This window comes from Chanodichthys erythropterus, chromosome 6 (assembly GCF_024489055.1).
Source record: "Chanodichthys erythropterus isolate Z2021 chromosome 6, ASM2448905v1, whole genome shotgun sequence".
Classification (NCBI taxonomy): Eukaryota; Metazoa; Chordata; class Actinopteri; order Cypriniformes; family Xenocyprididae; genus Chanodichthys; species Chanodichthys erythropterus.
In genome coordinates, this window is record NC_090226.1 from 35,165,315 (window position 1) to 35,182,040 (window position 16,726).

The 16,726-nt window shown below is 42.0% G+C and overlaps 1 protein-coding gene across 1 annotated transcript in view; it reads left to right on the forward strand.

Annotated features, from left to right (window-relative positions):
- The window catches only part of atg7 (ATG7 autophagy related 7 homolog (S. cerevisiae)), a 99,020-nt gene that overhangs the window by 33,984 nt on the left and 48,310 nt on the right, over positions 1 to 16,726 (forward strand). The window contains exon 17 of the mRNA XM_067388785.1: positions 12,779 to 12,854. Within this exon, the coding sequence (XP_067244886.1) occupies positions 12,779 to 12,854 (76 nt within the window). The remainder of the gene's footprint in view (positions 1 to 12,778; positions 12,855 to 16,726) is intronic.

A 16,726-nucleotide genomic window follows, 5' to 3' on the forward strand; every position in this document is an offset into this window, starting at 1 on the left:
TTATAGAGAGAAATGCAACTTTCATTCTAATTACATAATCGGAGAGTAGAAAATTTGAATTGGTTCGTTAAAAAATAAACATTTCAAGCTTTCTATAGATATATTTCTCATGTCTGTAAGGCAAGTATATACTGAATTTCGGTTCATTTTTGTGACACGCTCTAGTTCATATAGACCGAGATGGCAGAAAGTGCATCCTGTTTATTAGGGCCCAAGCGAAAATTCGTGCAGGGCCCTCTTGTTCTTCTAAGGATTATTAGGGCCCAAGCGAATTAAGCGCGCAGGGCCCTCTTGTTCTTCTAAGGATTATTTTTTTATTTATTTATTTATTTTTTTTTTTCCGTCTTCCGGGGCTTTTTGGGGGCCTTAACATGCTCAAAAACTCTTGAAAATTGGCACACACATTGGAATCCGCGGCCATTAGGACGCCGGAGAGTCTGGTACCCGGGCGTGGCAGGGGGGCTCGACAGCGCCCCCTTGAAAAAAGTCTGAAAATTTGGTCCATATATTAAACATGCTTGCACGTATTAGTATGAAACTCAGTACACATATAGACCTCATCGGGCCGAACAACTTTCGCGCTCTAAGTTAATCGCCACGCCAACAGGAAGTCAGCTATTAAGGGTTGTTTGAAAAACGCATGCTCTGGAATTTGATATACTCCTCCTAGACGATTAATCCGATCGCCACCAAACTCGGTCAGCATGAAGTCAAGACACTGATGATTAAAAATTGCCAGGGGATTTTTGATATCTCGAACGGTTTGGCCGTGGCGAGGCAACGAATTTATGGCGAGAAAAAGGAAACAGGAAATGTGTTATAACGTCTTAATACATATATTGATCTTTATGAAACTTCACGAGTGTGTTCGTTATAGGAGTCTGATCACATGGATGTGACTATTGTGAGTCAAAGTTATAGCGCCACCAACTGGCAGCAGGAAGTGTATCACTTTTTGAAATGTTTTGAGATCACCCTCTTATTTTTACCTGATTTGCTTCAAACTTCATCAGTGTAATGTCAATACACAGCAGATGTAGACCTATGACAGGATTTTTGATATTTGAAATATTGTTGCCATGGCAACAGGTCAAACTGTAATAATATTCTTGAGTGTTTTTGAGGCTCTTAACATGCTTCAAATTGCATGAAACTCGACACACACATCAATATTGTCAACCAGTAGACATGGACAAAGCCATAGAAATGGGCGTGGTGGAGGGGCTCAGTAGCGCCACCTTTTGACAAAAGTGGGGGGTTAGTTTTTCCTACAGTCACCAAACTCGGTACACATATTATTCTCATCAAGCCGGACAATTTTCTAATTTACATTCATTAGCTCCGACCAACAGGAAGTCAGCTATTTTGGTTTGAATGTTAATTTTTTGAAAAAACAGGCTATGAATTTTATACTACTACTCCTACAGGGTTTATCCAATTTACACCAAGCTTTTTTTAACTTGTTGCGAACACATTGAAGTTGTTTAATTGCAAACGGATTTTGGATATCTCAAACGGTTTGGCCGTGGCGAGGCAACGAATTTATGGCGAGAAAAGGGAAACAGGAAAGGTGTTATAACTTCTGCATACATTGATTGATGTTTATGAAACTTCAGGAGTGTGTTGGTTGTAGTAGTCTGATCACATGGATGTAACTATTGTGAGTCAAAGTTATAGCGCCACCAAATGGCAGCAAGAAGTGTATCACTTTTAAAATGCTTTGAGATCACCCTCTTATTTTTACCTGATTTGCTTCAAACTTCATCAGTGTAATGTCAATACACAGCAGATGTAGACCTATGACAGGATTTTTGATATTTGAAATATTGTTGCCATGGCAACAGGTCAAACTGTAATAATATTCTTGAGTGTTTTTGAGGCTCTTAACATGCTTCAAATTGCATGAAACTCGACACACACATCAATATTGTCAACCAGTAGACATGGACAAAGCCATAGAAATGGGCGTGGTGGAGGGGCTCAGTAGCGCCACCTTTTGACAAAAGTGGGGGGGTTAGTTTTTCCTACAGTCACCAAACTCGGTACATATATTGATCTCATCAAGCCGGACAATTTTCTAATTTACATTCATTAGCTCCGACCAACAGGAAGTCGGCTATTTTTGTTTGAATGTTAATTTTTTGAAAAAACAGGCTATGAATTTTATACTACTACTTTTACAGGGTTTATCCAATTTACACCAAGCTTTTTTTAACTTGTTGCTAACACATTGAAGTTGTTTAATTGCAAACGGATTTTGGATATCTCAAACAGTTTGGCCGTGGCGAGGCAACGAATTTATGGCAAGAAAAGGGAAACAAAGTGTTATAACTTCTGCATACATTAATTGATTTTGATGAAACTTTGGCTTAGTCTTCGTTGTACAAGGCTGATCACATGGATTTGAGTATTGTGATTCAAAGTCATAGCGCCACCAACTGGAAGCAGAAAATGTGTCACTTTCAGCATACATTGAGATCACCCTCTTATTTTTACCTGATTTGCTTCAAAATTCATCAGAATAATGTTAAAACTTGGCACATGTAATCCTTTGAAAATGGGCAGGGAGGAGGGGCTCTATAGCGGCACCTTGTAGTGCAGTAAATGTGGAGTGAATTTGACATAGTCCTTTGATGTTTAACCGTTTTAAGTGCCTATTGCCCGCTGTGCACAGTTGCCCTGAAGCCACCGGGGTGGCGGTGCCACCGGGCTTGGGCCCGCCATCGCTGCTCGCAGCTATATTTATTATTTATTTATTTTTTTTTTTTTTTTTTTTTTTTTTTTTCCGTCTTCCGGGGCTTTTTGGGGGCCTTAACATGCTCAAAAACTCTTGAAAATTGGCACACACATTGGAATCCGCGGCCATTAGGACGCCGGAGAGGCTGGTACCCGGGCGTGGCAGGGGGGCTCGACAGCGCCCCCTTGAAAAAAGTCTGAAAATTTGGTCCATATATTAAACATGCTTGCACGTATTAGTATGAAACTCGGTACACATATAGACCTCATCGGGCCGAACAACTTTCGCGCTCTAAGTTAATCGCCACGCCAACAGGAAGTCAGCTATTAAGGGTTGTTTGAAAAACGCATGCTCTGGAATTTGATATACTCCTCCTAGACGATTAATCCGATCGCCACCAAACTCGGTCAGCATGAAGTCAAGACACTGATGATTAAAAATTGCCAGGGGATTTTTGATATCTCGAACGGTTTGGCCGTGGCGAGGCAACGAATTTATGGCGAGAAAAAGGAAACAGGAAATGTGTTATAACGTCTTAATACATATATTGATCTTTATGAAACTTCACGAGTGTGTTCGTTATAGGAGTCTGATCACATGGATGTGACTATTGTGAGTCAAAGTTATAGCGCCACCAACTGGCAGCAGGAAGTGTATCACTTTTTGAAATGTTTTGAGATCACCCTCTTATTTTTACCTGATTTGCTTCAAACTTCATCAGTGTAATGTCAATACACAGCAGATGTAGACCTATGACAGGATTTTTGATATTTGAAATATTGTTGCCATGGCAACAGGTCAAACTGTAATAATATTCTTGAGTGTTTTTGAGGCTCTTAACATGCTTCAAATTGCATGAAACTCGACACACACATCAATATTGTCAACCAGTAGACATGGACAAAGCCATAGAAATGGGTGTGGTGGAGGGGCTAAGTAGCGCCACCTTTTGACAAAAGTGGGGGGGGTTAGTTTTTCCTACAGTCACCAAACTCGGTACACATATTATTCTCATCAAGCCGGACAATTTTCTAATTTACATTCATTAGCTCCGACCAACAGGAAGTCAGCTATTTTGGTTTGAATGTTAATTTTTTGAAAAAACAGGCTATGAATTTTATACTACTACTCCTACAGGGTTTATCCAATTTACACCAAGCTTTTTTTAACTTGTTGCGAACACATTGAAGTTGTTTAATTGCAAACGGATTTTGGATATCTCAAACGGTTTGGCCGTGGCGAGGCAACGAATTTATGGCGAGAAAAGGGAAACAGGAAATGTGTTATAACTTCTGCATACATTGATTGATGTTTATGAAACTTCAGGAGTGTGTTGGTTGTAGTAGTCTGATCACATGGATGTAACTATTGTGAGTCAAAGTTATAGCGCCACCAAATGGCAGCAAGAAGTGTATCACTTTTAAAATGCTTTGAGATCACCCTCTTATTTTTACCTGATTTGCTTCAAACTTCATCAGTGTAATGTCAATACACAGCAGATGTAGACCTATGACAGGATTTTTGATATTTGAAATATTGTTGCCATGGCAACAGGTCAAACTGTAATAATATTCTTGAGTGTTTTTGAGGCTCTTAACATGCTTCAAATTGCATGAAACTCGACACACACATCAATATTGTCAACCAGTAGACATGGACAAAGCCATAGAAATGGGCGTGGTGGAGGGGCTCAGTAGCGCCACCTTTTGACAAAAGTGGGGGGTTAGTTTTTCCTACAGTCACCAAACTCGGTACACATATTATTCTCATCAAGCCAAACAATTTTCTAATTTACATTCATTAGCTCCGACCAACAGGAAGTCAGCTATTTTGGTTTGAATGTTAATTTTTTGAAAAAACAGGCTATGAATTTTATACTACTACTCCTACAGGGTTTATCCAATTTACACCAAGCTTTTTTAACTTGATGCTAACACATTGAAGTTGTTTAATTGCAAACGGATTTTGGATATCTCAAACGGTTTTGCCGTGGCGAGGCAACGAATTTATGGCAAGAAAAGGGCAACAAAGTGTTATAACTTCTGCATACATTAATTGATTTTGATGAAACTTTGGCTTAGTCTTCGTTGTACAAGGCTGATCACATGGATTTGACTATTGTGATTCAAAGTCATAGCGCCACCAACTGGAAGCAGAAAATGTGTCACTTTCAGCATACATTGAGATCACCCTCTTATTTTTACCTGATTTGCTTCAAAATTCATCAGAATAATGTTAAAACTTGGCACATGTAATCCTTTGAAAATGGGCAGGGAGGAGGGGCTCTATAACGGCACCTTGTAGTGCAGTAAATGTGGAGTGAATTTGACACAGTCCTTTGATGTTTAACCGTTTTAAGTGCCTATTGCCCGCTGTGCACAGTTGCCCTGAAGCCACCGGGGTGGCGGTGCCACCGGGCTTGGGCCCGCCATCGCTGCTCGCAGCTATATTTATTAGGGCCCAAGCGAAAATTCGCGCAGGGCCCTCTTGTTCTTCTAAGGATTATTATTATTTTTTTTTATTTATTTTTTTTTTTTTTTTTTCCGTCTTCCGGGGCTTTTTGGGGGCCTTAACATGCTCAAAAACTCTTGAAAATTGGCACACACATTGGAATCCGCGGCCATTAGGACGCCGGAGAGGCTGGTACCCGGGCGTGGCAGGGGGGCTCGACAGCGCCCCCTTGAAAAAAGTCTGAAAATTTGGTCCATATATTAAACATGCTTGCACGTATTAGTATGAAACTCAGTACACATATAGACCTCATCGGGCCGAACAACTTTCGCGCTCTAAGTTAATCGCCACGCCAACAGGAAGTCAGCTATTAAGGGTTGTTTGAAAAACGCATGCTCTGGAATTTGATATACTCCTCCTAGACGATTAATCCGATCGCCACCAAACTCGGTCAGCATGAAGTCAAGACACTGATGATTAAAAATTGCCAGGGGATTTTTGATATCTCGAACGGTTTGGCCGTGGCGAGGCAACGAATTTATGGCGAGAAAAAGGAAACAGGAAATGTGTTATAACGTCTTAATACATATATTGATCTTTATGAAACTTCACGAGTGTGTTCGTTATAGGAGTCTGATCACATGGATGTAACTATTGTGAGTCAAAGTTATAGCGCCACCAACTGGCAGCAGGAAGTGTATCACTTTTTGAAATGTTTTGAGATCACCCTCTTATTTTTTCCTGATTTGCTTCAAACTTCATCAGTGTAATGTCAATACACAGCAGATGTAGACCTATGACAGGATTTTTGATATTTGAAATATTGTTGCCATGGCAACAGGTCAAACTGTAATAATATTCTTGAGTGTTTTTGAGGCTCTTAACATGCTTCAAATTGCATGAAACTCGACACACACATCAATATTGTCAACCAGTAGACATGGACAAAGCCATAGAAATGGGCGTGGTGGAGGGGCTCAGTAGCGCCACCTTTTGACAAAAGTGGGGGTTAGTTTTTCCTACAGTCACCAAACTCGGTACACATATTATTCTCATCAAGCCGGACAATTTTCTAATTTACATTCATTAGCTCCGACCAACAGGAAGTCAGCTATTTTGGTTTGAATGTTAATTTTTTGAAAAAACAGGCTATGAATTTTATACTACTACTCCTACAGGGTTTATCCAATTTACACCAAGCTTTTTTAACTTGTTGCGAACACATTGAAGTTGTTTAATTGCAAACGGATTTTGGATATCTCAAACGGTTTGGCCGTGGCGAGGCAACGAATTTATGGCGAGAAAAGGGAAACAGGAAAGGTGTTATAACTTCTGCATACATTGATTGATGTTTATGAAACTTCAGGAGTGTGTTGGTTGTAGTAGTCTGATCACATGGATGTAACTATTGTGAGTCAAAGTTATAGCGCCACCAAATGGCAGCAAGAAGTGTATCACTTTTAAAATGCTTTGAGATCACCCTCTTATTTTTACCTGATTTGCTTCAAACTTCATCAGTGTAATGTCAATACACAGCAGATGTAGACCTATGACAGGATTTTTGATATTTGAAATATTGTTGCCATGGCAACAGGTCAAACTGTAATAATATTCTTGAGTGTTTTTGAGGCTCTTAACATGCTTCAAATTGCATGAAACTCGACACACACATCAATATTGTCAACCAGTAGACATGGACAAAGCCATAGAAATGGGCGTGGTGGAGGGGCTCAGTAGCGCCACCTTTTGACAAAAGTGGGGGTTAGTTTTTCCTACAGTCACCAAACTCGGTACATATATTGATCTCATCAAGCCGGACAATTTTCTAATTTACATTCATTAGCTCCGACCAACAGGAAGTCGGCTATTTTTGTTTGAATGTTAATTTTTTGAAAAAACAGGCTATGAATTTTATACTACTACTTTTACAGGGTTTATCCAATTTACACCAAGCTTTTTTTAACTTGTTGCTAACACATTGAAGTTGTTTAATTGCAAACGGATTTTGGATATCTCAAACAGTTTGGCCGTGGCGAGGCAACGAATTTATGGCAAGAAAAGGGAAACAAAGTGTTATAACTTCTGCATACATTAATTGATTTTGATGAAACTTTGGCTTAGTCTTCGTTGTACAAGGCTGATCACATGGATTTGACTATTGTGATTCAAAGTCATAGCGCCACCAACTGGAAGCAGAAAATGTGTCACTTTCAGCATACATTGAGATCACCCTCTTATTTTTACCTGATTTGCTTCAAAATTCATCAGAATAATGTTAAAACTTGGCACATGTAATCCTTTGAAAATGGGCAGGGAGGAGGGGCTCTATAGCGGCACCTTGTAGTGCAGTAAATGTGGAGTGAATTTGACATAGTCCTTTGATGTTTAACCGTTTTAAGTGCCTATTGCCCGCTGTGCACAGTTGCCCTGAAGCCACCGGGGTGGCGGTGCCACCGGGCTTGGGCCCGCCATCGCTGCTCGCAGCTATATTTATTATTTTTTTTTTTTTTATTTATTTTTTTTTCCGTCTTCCGGGGCTTTTTGGGGGCCTTAACATGCTCAAAAACTCTTGAAAATTGGCACACACATTGGAATCCGCGGCCATTAGGACGCCGGAGAGGCTGGTACCCGGGCGTGGCAGGGGGGCTCGACAGCGCCCCCTTGAAAAAAGTCTGAAAATTTGGTCCATATATTAAACATGCTTGCACGTATTAGTATGAAACTCGGTACACATATAGACCTCATCGGGCCGAACAACTTTCGCGCTCTAAGTTAATCGCCACGCCAACAGGAAGTCAGCTATTAAGGGTTGTTTGAAAAACGCATGCTCTGGAATTTGATATACTCCTCCTAGACGATTAATCCGATCGCCACCAAACTCGGTCAGCATGAAGTCAAGACACTGATGATTAAAAATTGCCAGGGGATTTTTGATATCTCGAACGGTTTGGCCGTGGCGAGGCAACGAATTTATGGCGAGAAAAAGGAAACAGGAAATGTGTTATAACGTCTTAATACATATATTGATCTTTATGAAACTTCACGAGTGTGTTCGTTATAGGAGTCTGATCACATGGATGTGACTATTGTGAGTCAAAGTTATAGCGCCACCAACTGGCAGCAGGAAGTGTATCACTTTTTGAAATGTTTTGAGATCACCCTCTTATTTTTACCTGATTTGCTTCAAACTTCATCAGTGTAATGTCAATACACAGCAGATGTAGACCTATGACAGGATTTTTGATATTTGAAATATTGTTGCCATGGCAACAGGTCAAACTGTAATAATATTCTTGAGTGTTTTTGAGGCTCTTAACATGCTTCAAATTGCATGAAACTCGACACACACATCAATATTGTCAACCAGTAGACATGGACAAAGCCATAGAAATGGGCGTGGTGGAGGGGCTCAGTAGCGCCACCTTTTGACAAAAGTGGGGGTTAGTTTTTCCTACAGTCACCAAACTCGGTACACATATTATTCTCATCAAGCCGGACAATTTTCTAATTGACATTCATTAGCTCCGACCAACAGGAAGTCAGCTATTTTGGTTTGAATGTTAATTTTTTGAAAAAACAGGCTATGAATTTTATACTACTACTCCTACAGGGTTTATCCAATTTACACCAAGCTTTTTTTAACTTGTTGCTAACACATTGAAGTTGTTTAATTGCAAACGGATTTTGGATATCTCAAACGGTTTGGCCGTGGCGAGGCAACGAATTTATGGCAAGAAAAGGGAAACAAAGTGTTATAACTTCTGCATACATTAATTGATTTTGATGAAACTTTGGCTTAGTCTTCGTTGTACAAGGCTGATCACATGGATTTGAGTATTGTGATTCAAAGTCATAGCGCCACCAACTGGAAGCAGAAAATGTGTCACTTTCAGCATACATTGAGATCACCCTCTTATTTTTACCTGATTTGCTTCAAAATTCATCAGAATAATGTTAAAACTTGGCACATGTAATCCTTTGAAAATGGGCAGGGAGGAGGGGCTCTATAGCGGCACCTTGTAGTGCAGTAAATGTGGAGTGAATTTGACATAGTCCTTTGATGTTTAACCGTTTTAAGTGCCTATTGCCCGCTGTGCACAGTTGCCCTGAAGCCACCGGGGTGGCGGTGCCACCGGGCTTGGGCCCGCCATCGCTGCTCGCAGCTATATTTATTAGGGCCCAAGCGAAAATTCGCGCAGGGCCCTCTTGTTCTTCTAAGGATTATTATTATTTTTTTTTTTTTTTTTTTTTTTTTTCCGTCTTCCGGGGCTTTTTGGGGGCCTTAACATGCTCAAAAACTCTTGAAAATTGGCACACACATTGGAATCCGCGGCCATTAGGACGCCGGAGAGGCTGGTACCCGGGCGTGGCAGGGGGGCTCGACAGCGCCCCCTTGAAAAAAGTCTGAAAATTTGGTCCATATATTAAACATGCTTGCACGTATTAGTATGAAACTCGGTACACATATAGACCTCATCGGGCCGAACAACTTTCGCGCTCTAAGTTAATCGCCACGCCAACAGGAAGTCAGCTATTAAGGGTTGTTTGAAAAACGCATGCTCTGGAATTTGATATACTCCTCCTAGACGATTAATCCGATCGCCACCAAACTCGGTCAGCATGAAGTCAAGACACTGATGATTAAAAATTGCCAGGGGATTTTTGATATCTCGAACGGTTTGGCCGTGGCGAGGCAACAAATTTATGGCGAGAAAAAGGAAACAGGAAATGTGTTATAACGTCTTAATACATATATTGATCTTTATGAAACTTCACGAGTGTGTTCGTTATAGGAGTCTGATCACATGGATGTGACTATTGTGAGTCAAAGTTATAGCGCCACCAACTGGCAGCAGGAAGTGTATCACTTTTTGAAATGTTTTGAGATCACCCTCTTATTTTTACCTGATTTGCTTCAAACTTCATCAGTGTAATGTCAATACACAGCAGATGTAGACCTATGACAGGATTTTTGATATTTGAAATATTGTTGCCATGGCAACAGGTCAAACTGTAATAATATTCTTGAGTGTTTTTGAGGCTCTTAACATGCTTCAAATTGCATGAAACTCGACACACACATCAATATTGTCAACCAGTAGACATGGACAAAGCCATAGAAATGGGCGTGGTGGAGGGGCTCAGTAGCGCCACCTTTTGACAAAAGTGGGGGTTAGTTTTTCCTACAGTCACCAAACTCGGTACACATATTATTCTCATCAAGCCGGACAATTTTCTAATTTACATTCATTAGCTCCGACCAACAGGAAGTCAGCTATTTTGGTTTGAATGTTAATTTTTTGAAAAAACAGGCTATGAATTTTATACTACTACTCCTACAGGGTTTATCCAATTTACACCAAGCTTTTTTTAACTTGTTGCTAACACATTGAAGTTGTTTAATTGCAAACGGATTTTGGATATCTCAAACGGTTTGGCCGTGGCGAGGCAACGAATTTATGGCAAGAAAAGGGAAACAAAGTGTTATAACTTCTGCATACATTAATTGATTTTGATGAAACTTTGGCTTAGTCTTCGTTGTACAAGGCTGATCACATGGATTTGACTATTGTGATTCAAAGTCATAGCGCCACCAACTGGAAGCAGAAAATGTGTCACTTTCAGCATACATTGAGATCACCCTCTTATTTTTACCTGATTTGCTTCAAAATTCATCAGAATAATGTTAAAACTTGGCACATGTAATCCTTTGAAAATGGGCAGGGAGGAGGGGCTCTATAACGGCACCTTGTAGTGCAGTAAATGTGGAGTGAATTTGACATAGTCCTTTGATGTTTAACCGTTTTAAGTGCCTATTGCCCGCTGTGCACAGTTGCCCTGAAGCCACCAGGGTGGCGGTGCCACCGGGCTTGGGCCCGCCATCGCTGCTCGCAGCTATATTTTTCTTTATTTTACAAACGTTTTTACGTTTTTTTTTTTTTGTTTGTTTTTTTTGTTATTGTGAGTTTACACAAATAAAAGTGCAGTTTGGAATGATGTATTACTCCTATCTGTATGACCAAAATTGACAGAGTATTTTAAGTTGTTTCCACTGTTATCAGGAAAAAATGCAAGTGATCGCGCCTCCATGTCTTGCATTAAGCGCACCAATACTTCCATAATAGCGCACATTTATCTATGTTAACATTAGAGTGAGCAGCCAAGTTACTTAGATGTTCCAATTGATAAGCTACATTTGAGGTCGATGGATGATAGGTGAATGCTTGGACTTTCTGCCCGACATATAGTTACCACAACCCGCCGTTAACAATCTGTCCCTCGCAGACTGTGTGACTTTTTTTTTCTGCGACTAACCACCAAAAACATTTTTGGTTGACTAAGCCTCTTCTCTTTACTAGGTGTTGCTTCTTCCCAAATTTTGGTAAGAAGAGTGTTTTTGGAGGTTATTTGTGTGGCGGCAGGCTGGGCCTCTCTTCATACTTTTATCAGATTTAAAACCTAGCCAATGGTTTGTAGGCTTTGTAGTATGGCGCTGTGGTATACTGTTCCCATAATGTCAGCTACTGGCACAGCGTTGAGTGCGCTTATGAAAGGGAATGTCTTGGTTATGGATGTAACCTTGGTTCCCTGAGTAGGGGACAAGATGCTGCTTGCTTGCCATACTCCTCAGTCCTGCTGCAATCTTTCTTCGTGGAGAAATCTGAGTATTGATGGCACGAGCACATTCTTGTGAGGCACTGGTGACAGGATGCCTAAGTGGGCGGTGTTAACACCATCAGCCAATGAATTAGCATGATTCTATTCAGGCTTCAGACAGTCGCCCCACCTGGAGGGTGTGCATCATCTATTGACAGCATCGCGTTCCCTCAGTGAACTCAGGGAATCAAGGTTATATACATAACTGAGACGATTGGCCCCTGTGGCTCTGGGGCGCTATTAGACATCCCAGCATGTCAGCTTCTTTGGTTTGAAATAGAGTTTGCATTTGATGTATTGAAGCCTTCCTTAAATTTAACACATGGGATTAGTAATTATTGAGGCATGGCATTACACAGCAAAAACCCCAGAGTTAAATCAACTCTGCTCCGAGTACATATGGTCCCTCTCTACATCTAGTTAAAATAACACTAAAGCAGAGTTAAAGTTAATGAGATAATATGCTGTTTGTGGAGTTGTTTTATCAGATCTTGAGAGATTTTATGCCTTTTATCTTCATTTTATTTCATCTAAGGCTGTTGCTGGAAGTCAGTTGTAGTTTTTGTGTTTCTTTTCGTGATTCTGCTTGTTAACATTAGGTGTTCATCATTAACGCTCAATCATCACTTAATTATCTCCTTAACTTTAACTCTGCTTCAGTGTTACTTTAACACTATATAGAGAGGGACCATATGTAATCTGAGCAGAGTTGATTTAACTCTGGGGATTTTGCTGTGTAGTAATGCACACAGCTTTCAGTTGGCAAAATACTGTGTTCATCTTTGACTATTTCTGACACTTTGACTAGCTGCAATTTAAAATCAAAATTATGGCCTCAGGATTTGTGATTAAATCTGACTAAACCCAGGAGCAGCTCCTTCCCCCAACCACACACACAGTAACTAATCATAAATCTTTGTTTTTTTCTGTCAGAGGTTACGCTGTGGCCAGCAGCAGTGATGACCGGATGAATGAACCTCCAACCTCACTGGGTCTCGTCCCCCATCAGGTCAGTTATGAGCTCCTGTCCATCTGAGATATATATATATATATATATATATATGTGTATTTGTTATTATAATAATGAACTTCATTATTATGTAATTACCCTGCTGAACAGACCAGCATTGCTGATTGTGAACATGTTGTGTTTTGTTACATTGTGAGAATATTTCATCCTCAGCATGAGATGAACTGGCATTGAAATTCATGCTGGTCTATTCTGCTCTCTTCACCAGGATCTAAAGACACTTTTTGTCTCTTCAGTGATTTACTTCTCTGCCACAGTAATGTTATTGTCTTTGAATGATCTGCATTTAGAGATCTTCTTAGCAAATATAAATATATGCAATTAATGAAATCCACCTGCTATTAGTTAAATTAGTTAAATGAAATTAGTTAAACTGGATTAAAAATTGTAGTCGATTAACAATTTGTCCACAATAACAAACAACAAATATGCTGCACAGAATGTATTTGATCATTAAAGTGCCCCTATTATGCTATTTTAAAGGTTTCTAATTTAGTTTCGAAGGTCTCCTACAAGAGATTTGCATGCATCCAAAGTCAAAAAACACTTTAATTTTAAAACTCTTAAAAATCAGCTCTTTTCTCATGGTGTCTGAAAGGTTCGATAAAGGATTCAGTTTCTATAAAACCCCTCCTTCCTGAGAACCTGCTCTGATTGGTCAAATGGGCCAGTCTGTTGTGATTGGTCGACCACTTACAGTGTGTGTCAGAAACCAAACATTAGCATTAGCATATCTGAGTGGATTTTGGACCAATGATATTTCACTGTGGTGGAACAATAAAGACGGAGAAATCAAACAATCACCACTGCTCGTCATGGTTGTAGTGTGTTCATCCTTTCTTTATTTTCGTATTTCTAAAGTCACAATATGAAACACTGAACATCTGAAACATTACAGGAAATAGCTGCAAAAAGATGCTCAGTAGCTTATAGCAGGCATGTGACATTCAGACGTGCAGCAGGTGGCGTCACATAATCTGTGAAGAGCAAACAGTTGCAGAGATCTCGTCTTTTTTTATCTGTCAACACCATTTGTCAAAGCCCTGATGATTTGTCTGAAGTGAACAGATCCACAGTCAGCTCATTTCCTCAAGTCACATATCCTCAATCGCACACTGTACTCTCGTGACCTTCAGGCGCCTTCTGCGCCGCCAGGAAGGCCACTGCCCAATGTGGAACCGTTCTGCACATTTCCACAGCAGAAAAAGCTGGAAAAATCAACTTCATGCCAGTCCCTAAAACCTGCTGATCTCCATCCAGGAACTGTTAACATCATAACCTAAGGGTGGGATAAAGTCCTCACCAAGATTGTGATTGTTAACAAAAGCTATTATGAGGACAAGAACTAGCAGCCTTGTTATCTCAAATAAATAAGATAATAATCAGGAGCTTGCAAAAAATAAAACAAAAGCTAAATATGATTATAGAAAAGATGGCTTGTTTTTTCTATCAGTGCTGGGAGGTCTGATCAAAGGTGAAGTATGCACTTTTTTATGTTAAAATACATCATCTTAACCCAGTTTATTGTTCAGCGACTACTATTAGTATGCCATTAGTTTATCTCCAGTTTATTAGTTTATTTCTAACTTATCTGCCATTAGTTTAGCCTCCCAGACACCATCTAAACACTAAGAGCATCCGCTCAGATCCATCAATCACTTTCCAGCTCAGCCTATAGTAATAGTTTGGGGCGTGGCTACTGTAGCAGGCTGAGGGTTTGGGGTGTGGCTACTGTAGCAGGCTTGGGGTGTGGCTATTGTAGCAGGGGTGTGGCTAATGTAGTAGGCTGAGGGTTTGGGGGTGTGGCTATTGTAGCAGGTGGAGAGTTTGGGGTGTGGCTGCTGTAGCAGGCTGAGGGTTTGGGGTGTGGCTACTGTAGCAGGCTGAGGGTTTGGGGTGTGGCTACTGTAGAAGGCTGAGGGTTTGGGGTGTGGCTACTGTAGCAGGCTGAGGGTTTGGGGTGTGGCTACTGTAGCAGGCTGAGGGTTTGGGGTGTGGCTACTGTAGAAGGCTGAGGGTTTGGGGTGTGGCTACTGTAGAAGGCTGAGGGTTTGGGGTGTGGCTACTGTAGCAGGCTGAGGGTTTGGGGTGTGGCTACTGTAGCAGGCTGAGGGTTTGGGGTGTGGCTACTGTAGAAGGCTGAGGGTTTGGGGTGTGGCTACTGTAGCAGGCTGAGGGTTTGGGGTGTGGCTACTGTAGCAGGCTGAGGGTTTGGGGTGTGGCTACTGTAGAAGGCTGAGGGTTTGGGGTGTGGCTACTGTAGCAGGCTGAGGGTTTGGGGTGTGGCTACTGTAGAAGGCTGAGGGTTTGGGGCGTGGCTTCTGTATCAGGTGGATAGTTTTAGGTGTGGCTACTGTAGCAGGCTGAGGGTTTGGGGTGTGGCTACTGTAGCAGGCTGAGGGTTTGGGGTGTGGCTACTGTAGAAGGCTGAGGGTTTGGGGTGTGGCTACTGTAGCAGGCTGAGGGTTTGGGGTGTGGCTACTGTAGAAGGCTGAGGGTTTGGGGTGTGGCTTCTGTATCAGGTGGATAGTTTTAGGTGTGGCTACTGTAGCAGGCTGAGGGTTTGGGGTGTGGCTACTGTAGCATGATTAGGGTTTGGGGCGTGGCTTCTGTATCAGGTGGATAGTTTTGGGTGTGGCTACTGTAGCAGGCTGAGGGTTTGGGGTGTGGCTACTGTAGAAGGCTGAGGGTTTGGGGTGTGGCTTCTGTATCAGGTGGATAGTTTTAGGTGTGGCTACTGTAGCAGGCTGAGGGTTTGGGGGGTGTGGCTACTGTAGCATGATTAGGGTTTGGGGCGTGGCTTCTGTATCAGGTGGATAGTTTTGGGTGTGGCTACTGTAGCAGGCTGAGGGTTTGGGGTGTGGCTACTGTAGAAGGCTGAGGGTTTGGGGTGTGGCTTCTGTATCAGGTGGATAGTTTTAGGTGTGGCTACTGTAGCAGGCTGAGGGTTTGGGGGGTGTGGCTACTGTAGCATGATTAGGGTTTGGGGCGTGGCTTCTGTATCAGGTGGATAGTTTTGGGTGTGGCTACTGTAGCAGGCTGAGGGTTTGGGGTGTGGCTACTGTAGAAGGCTGAGGGTTTGGGGTGTGGCTTCTGTATCAGGTGGATAGTTTTAGGTGTGGCTACTGTAGCAGGCTGAGGGTTTGGGGGGTGTGGCTACTGTAGCATGATTAGGGTTTGGGGCGTGGCTTCTGTATCAGGTAGATAGTTTTGGGTGTGGCTACTGTAGCAGGCTGAGGGTTTGGGGTGTGGCTACTGTAGAAGGCTGAGGGTTTGGGGCGTGGCTTCTGTATCAGGTGGATAGTTTTAGGTGTGGCTACTGTAGCAGGCTGAGGGTTTGGGGTGTGGCTACTGTAGAAGGCTGAGGGTTTGGGGTGTGGCTTCTGTATCAGGTGGATAGTTTTAGGTGTGGCTACTGTCGCAGGCTGAGGGTTTGGGGTGTGGCTACTGTAGCAGGCTGAGGGTTTGGGGTGTGGCTACTGTAGAAGGCTGAGGGTTTGGGGCGTGGCTTCTGTATCAGGTGGATAGTTTTAGGTGTGGCTACTGTAGCAGGCTGAGGGTTTGGGGGGTGTGGCTACTGTAGCATGATTAGGGTTTGGGGCGTGGCTTCTGTATCAGGTGGATAGTTTTGTGTGTGGCTACTGTAGCAGGCTGAGGGTTTGGGGGGTGTGGCTACTGTAGAAGGCTGAGGGTTTGGGGTGTGGCTTGTGTATCAGGTGGATAGTTTTAGGTGTGGCTACTGTAGCAGGCTGAGGGTTTGGGGTGTGGCTACTGTAGCATGATTAGGGTTTGGGGCGTGGCTTCTGTATCAGGTAAATAGTTTTGGGTGTGGCTACTGTAGCAGGCTGAGG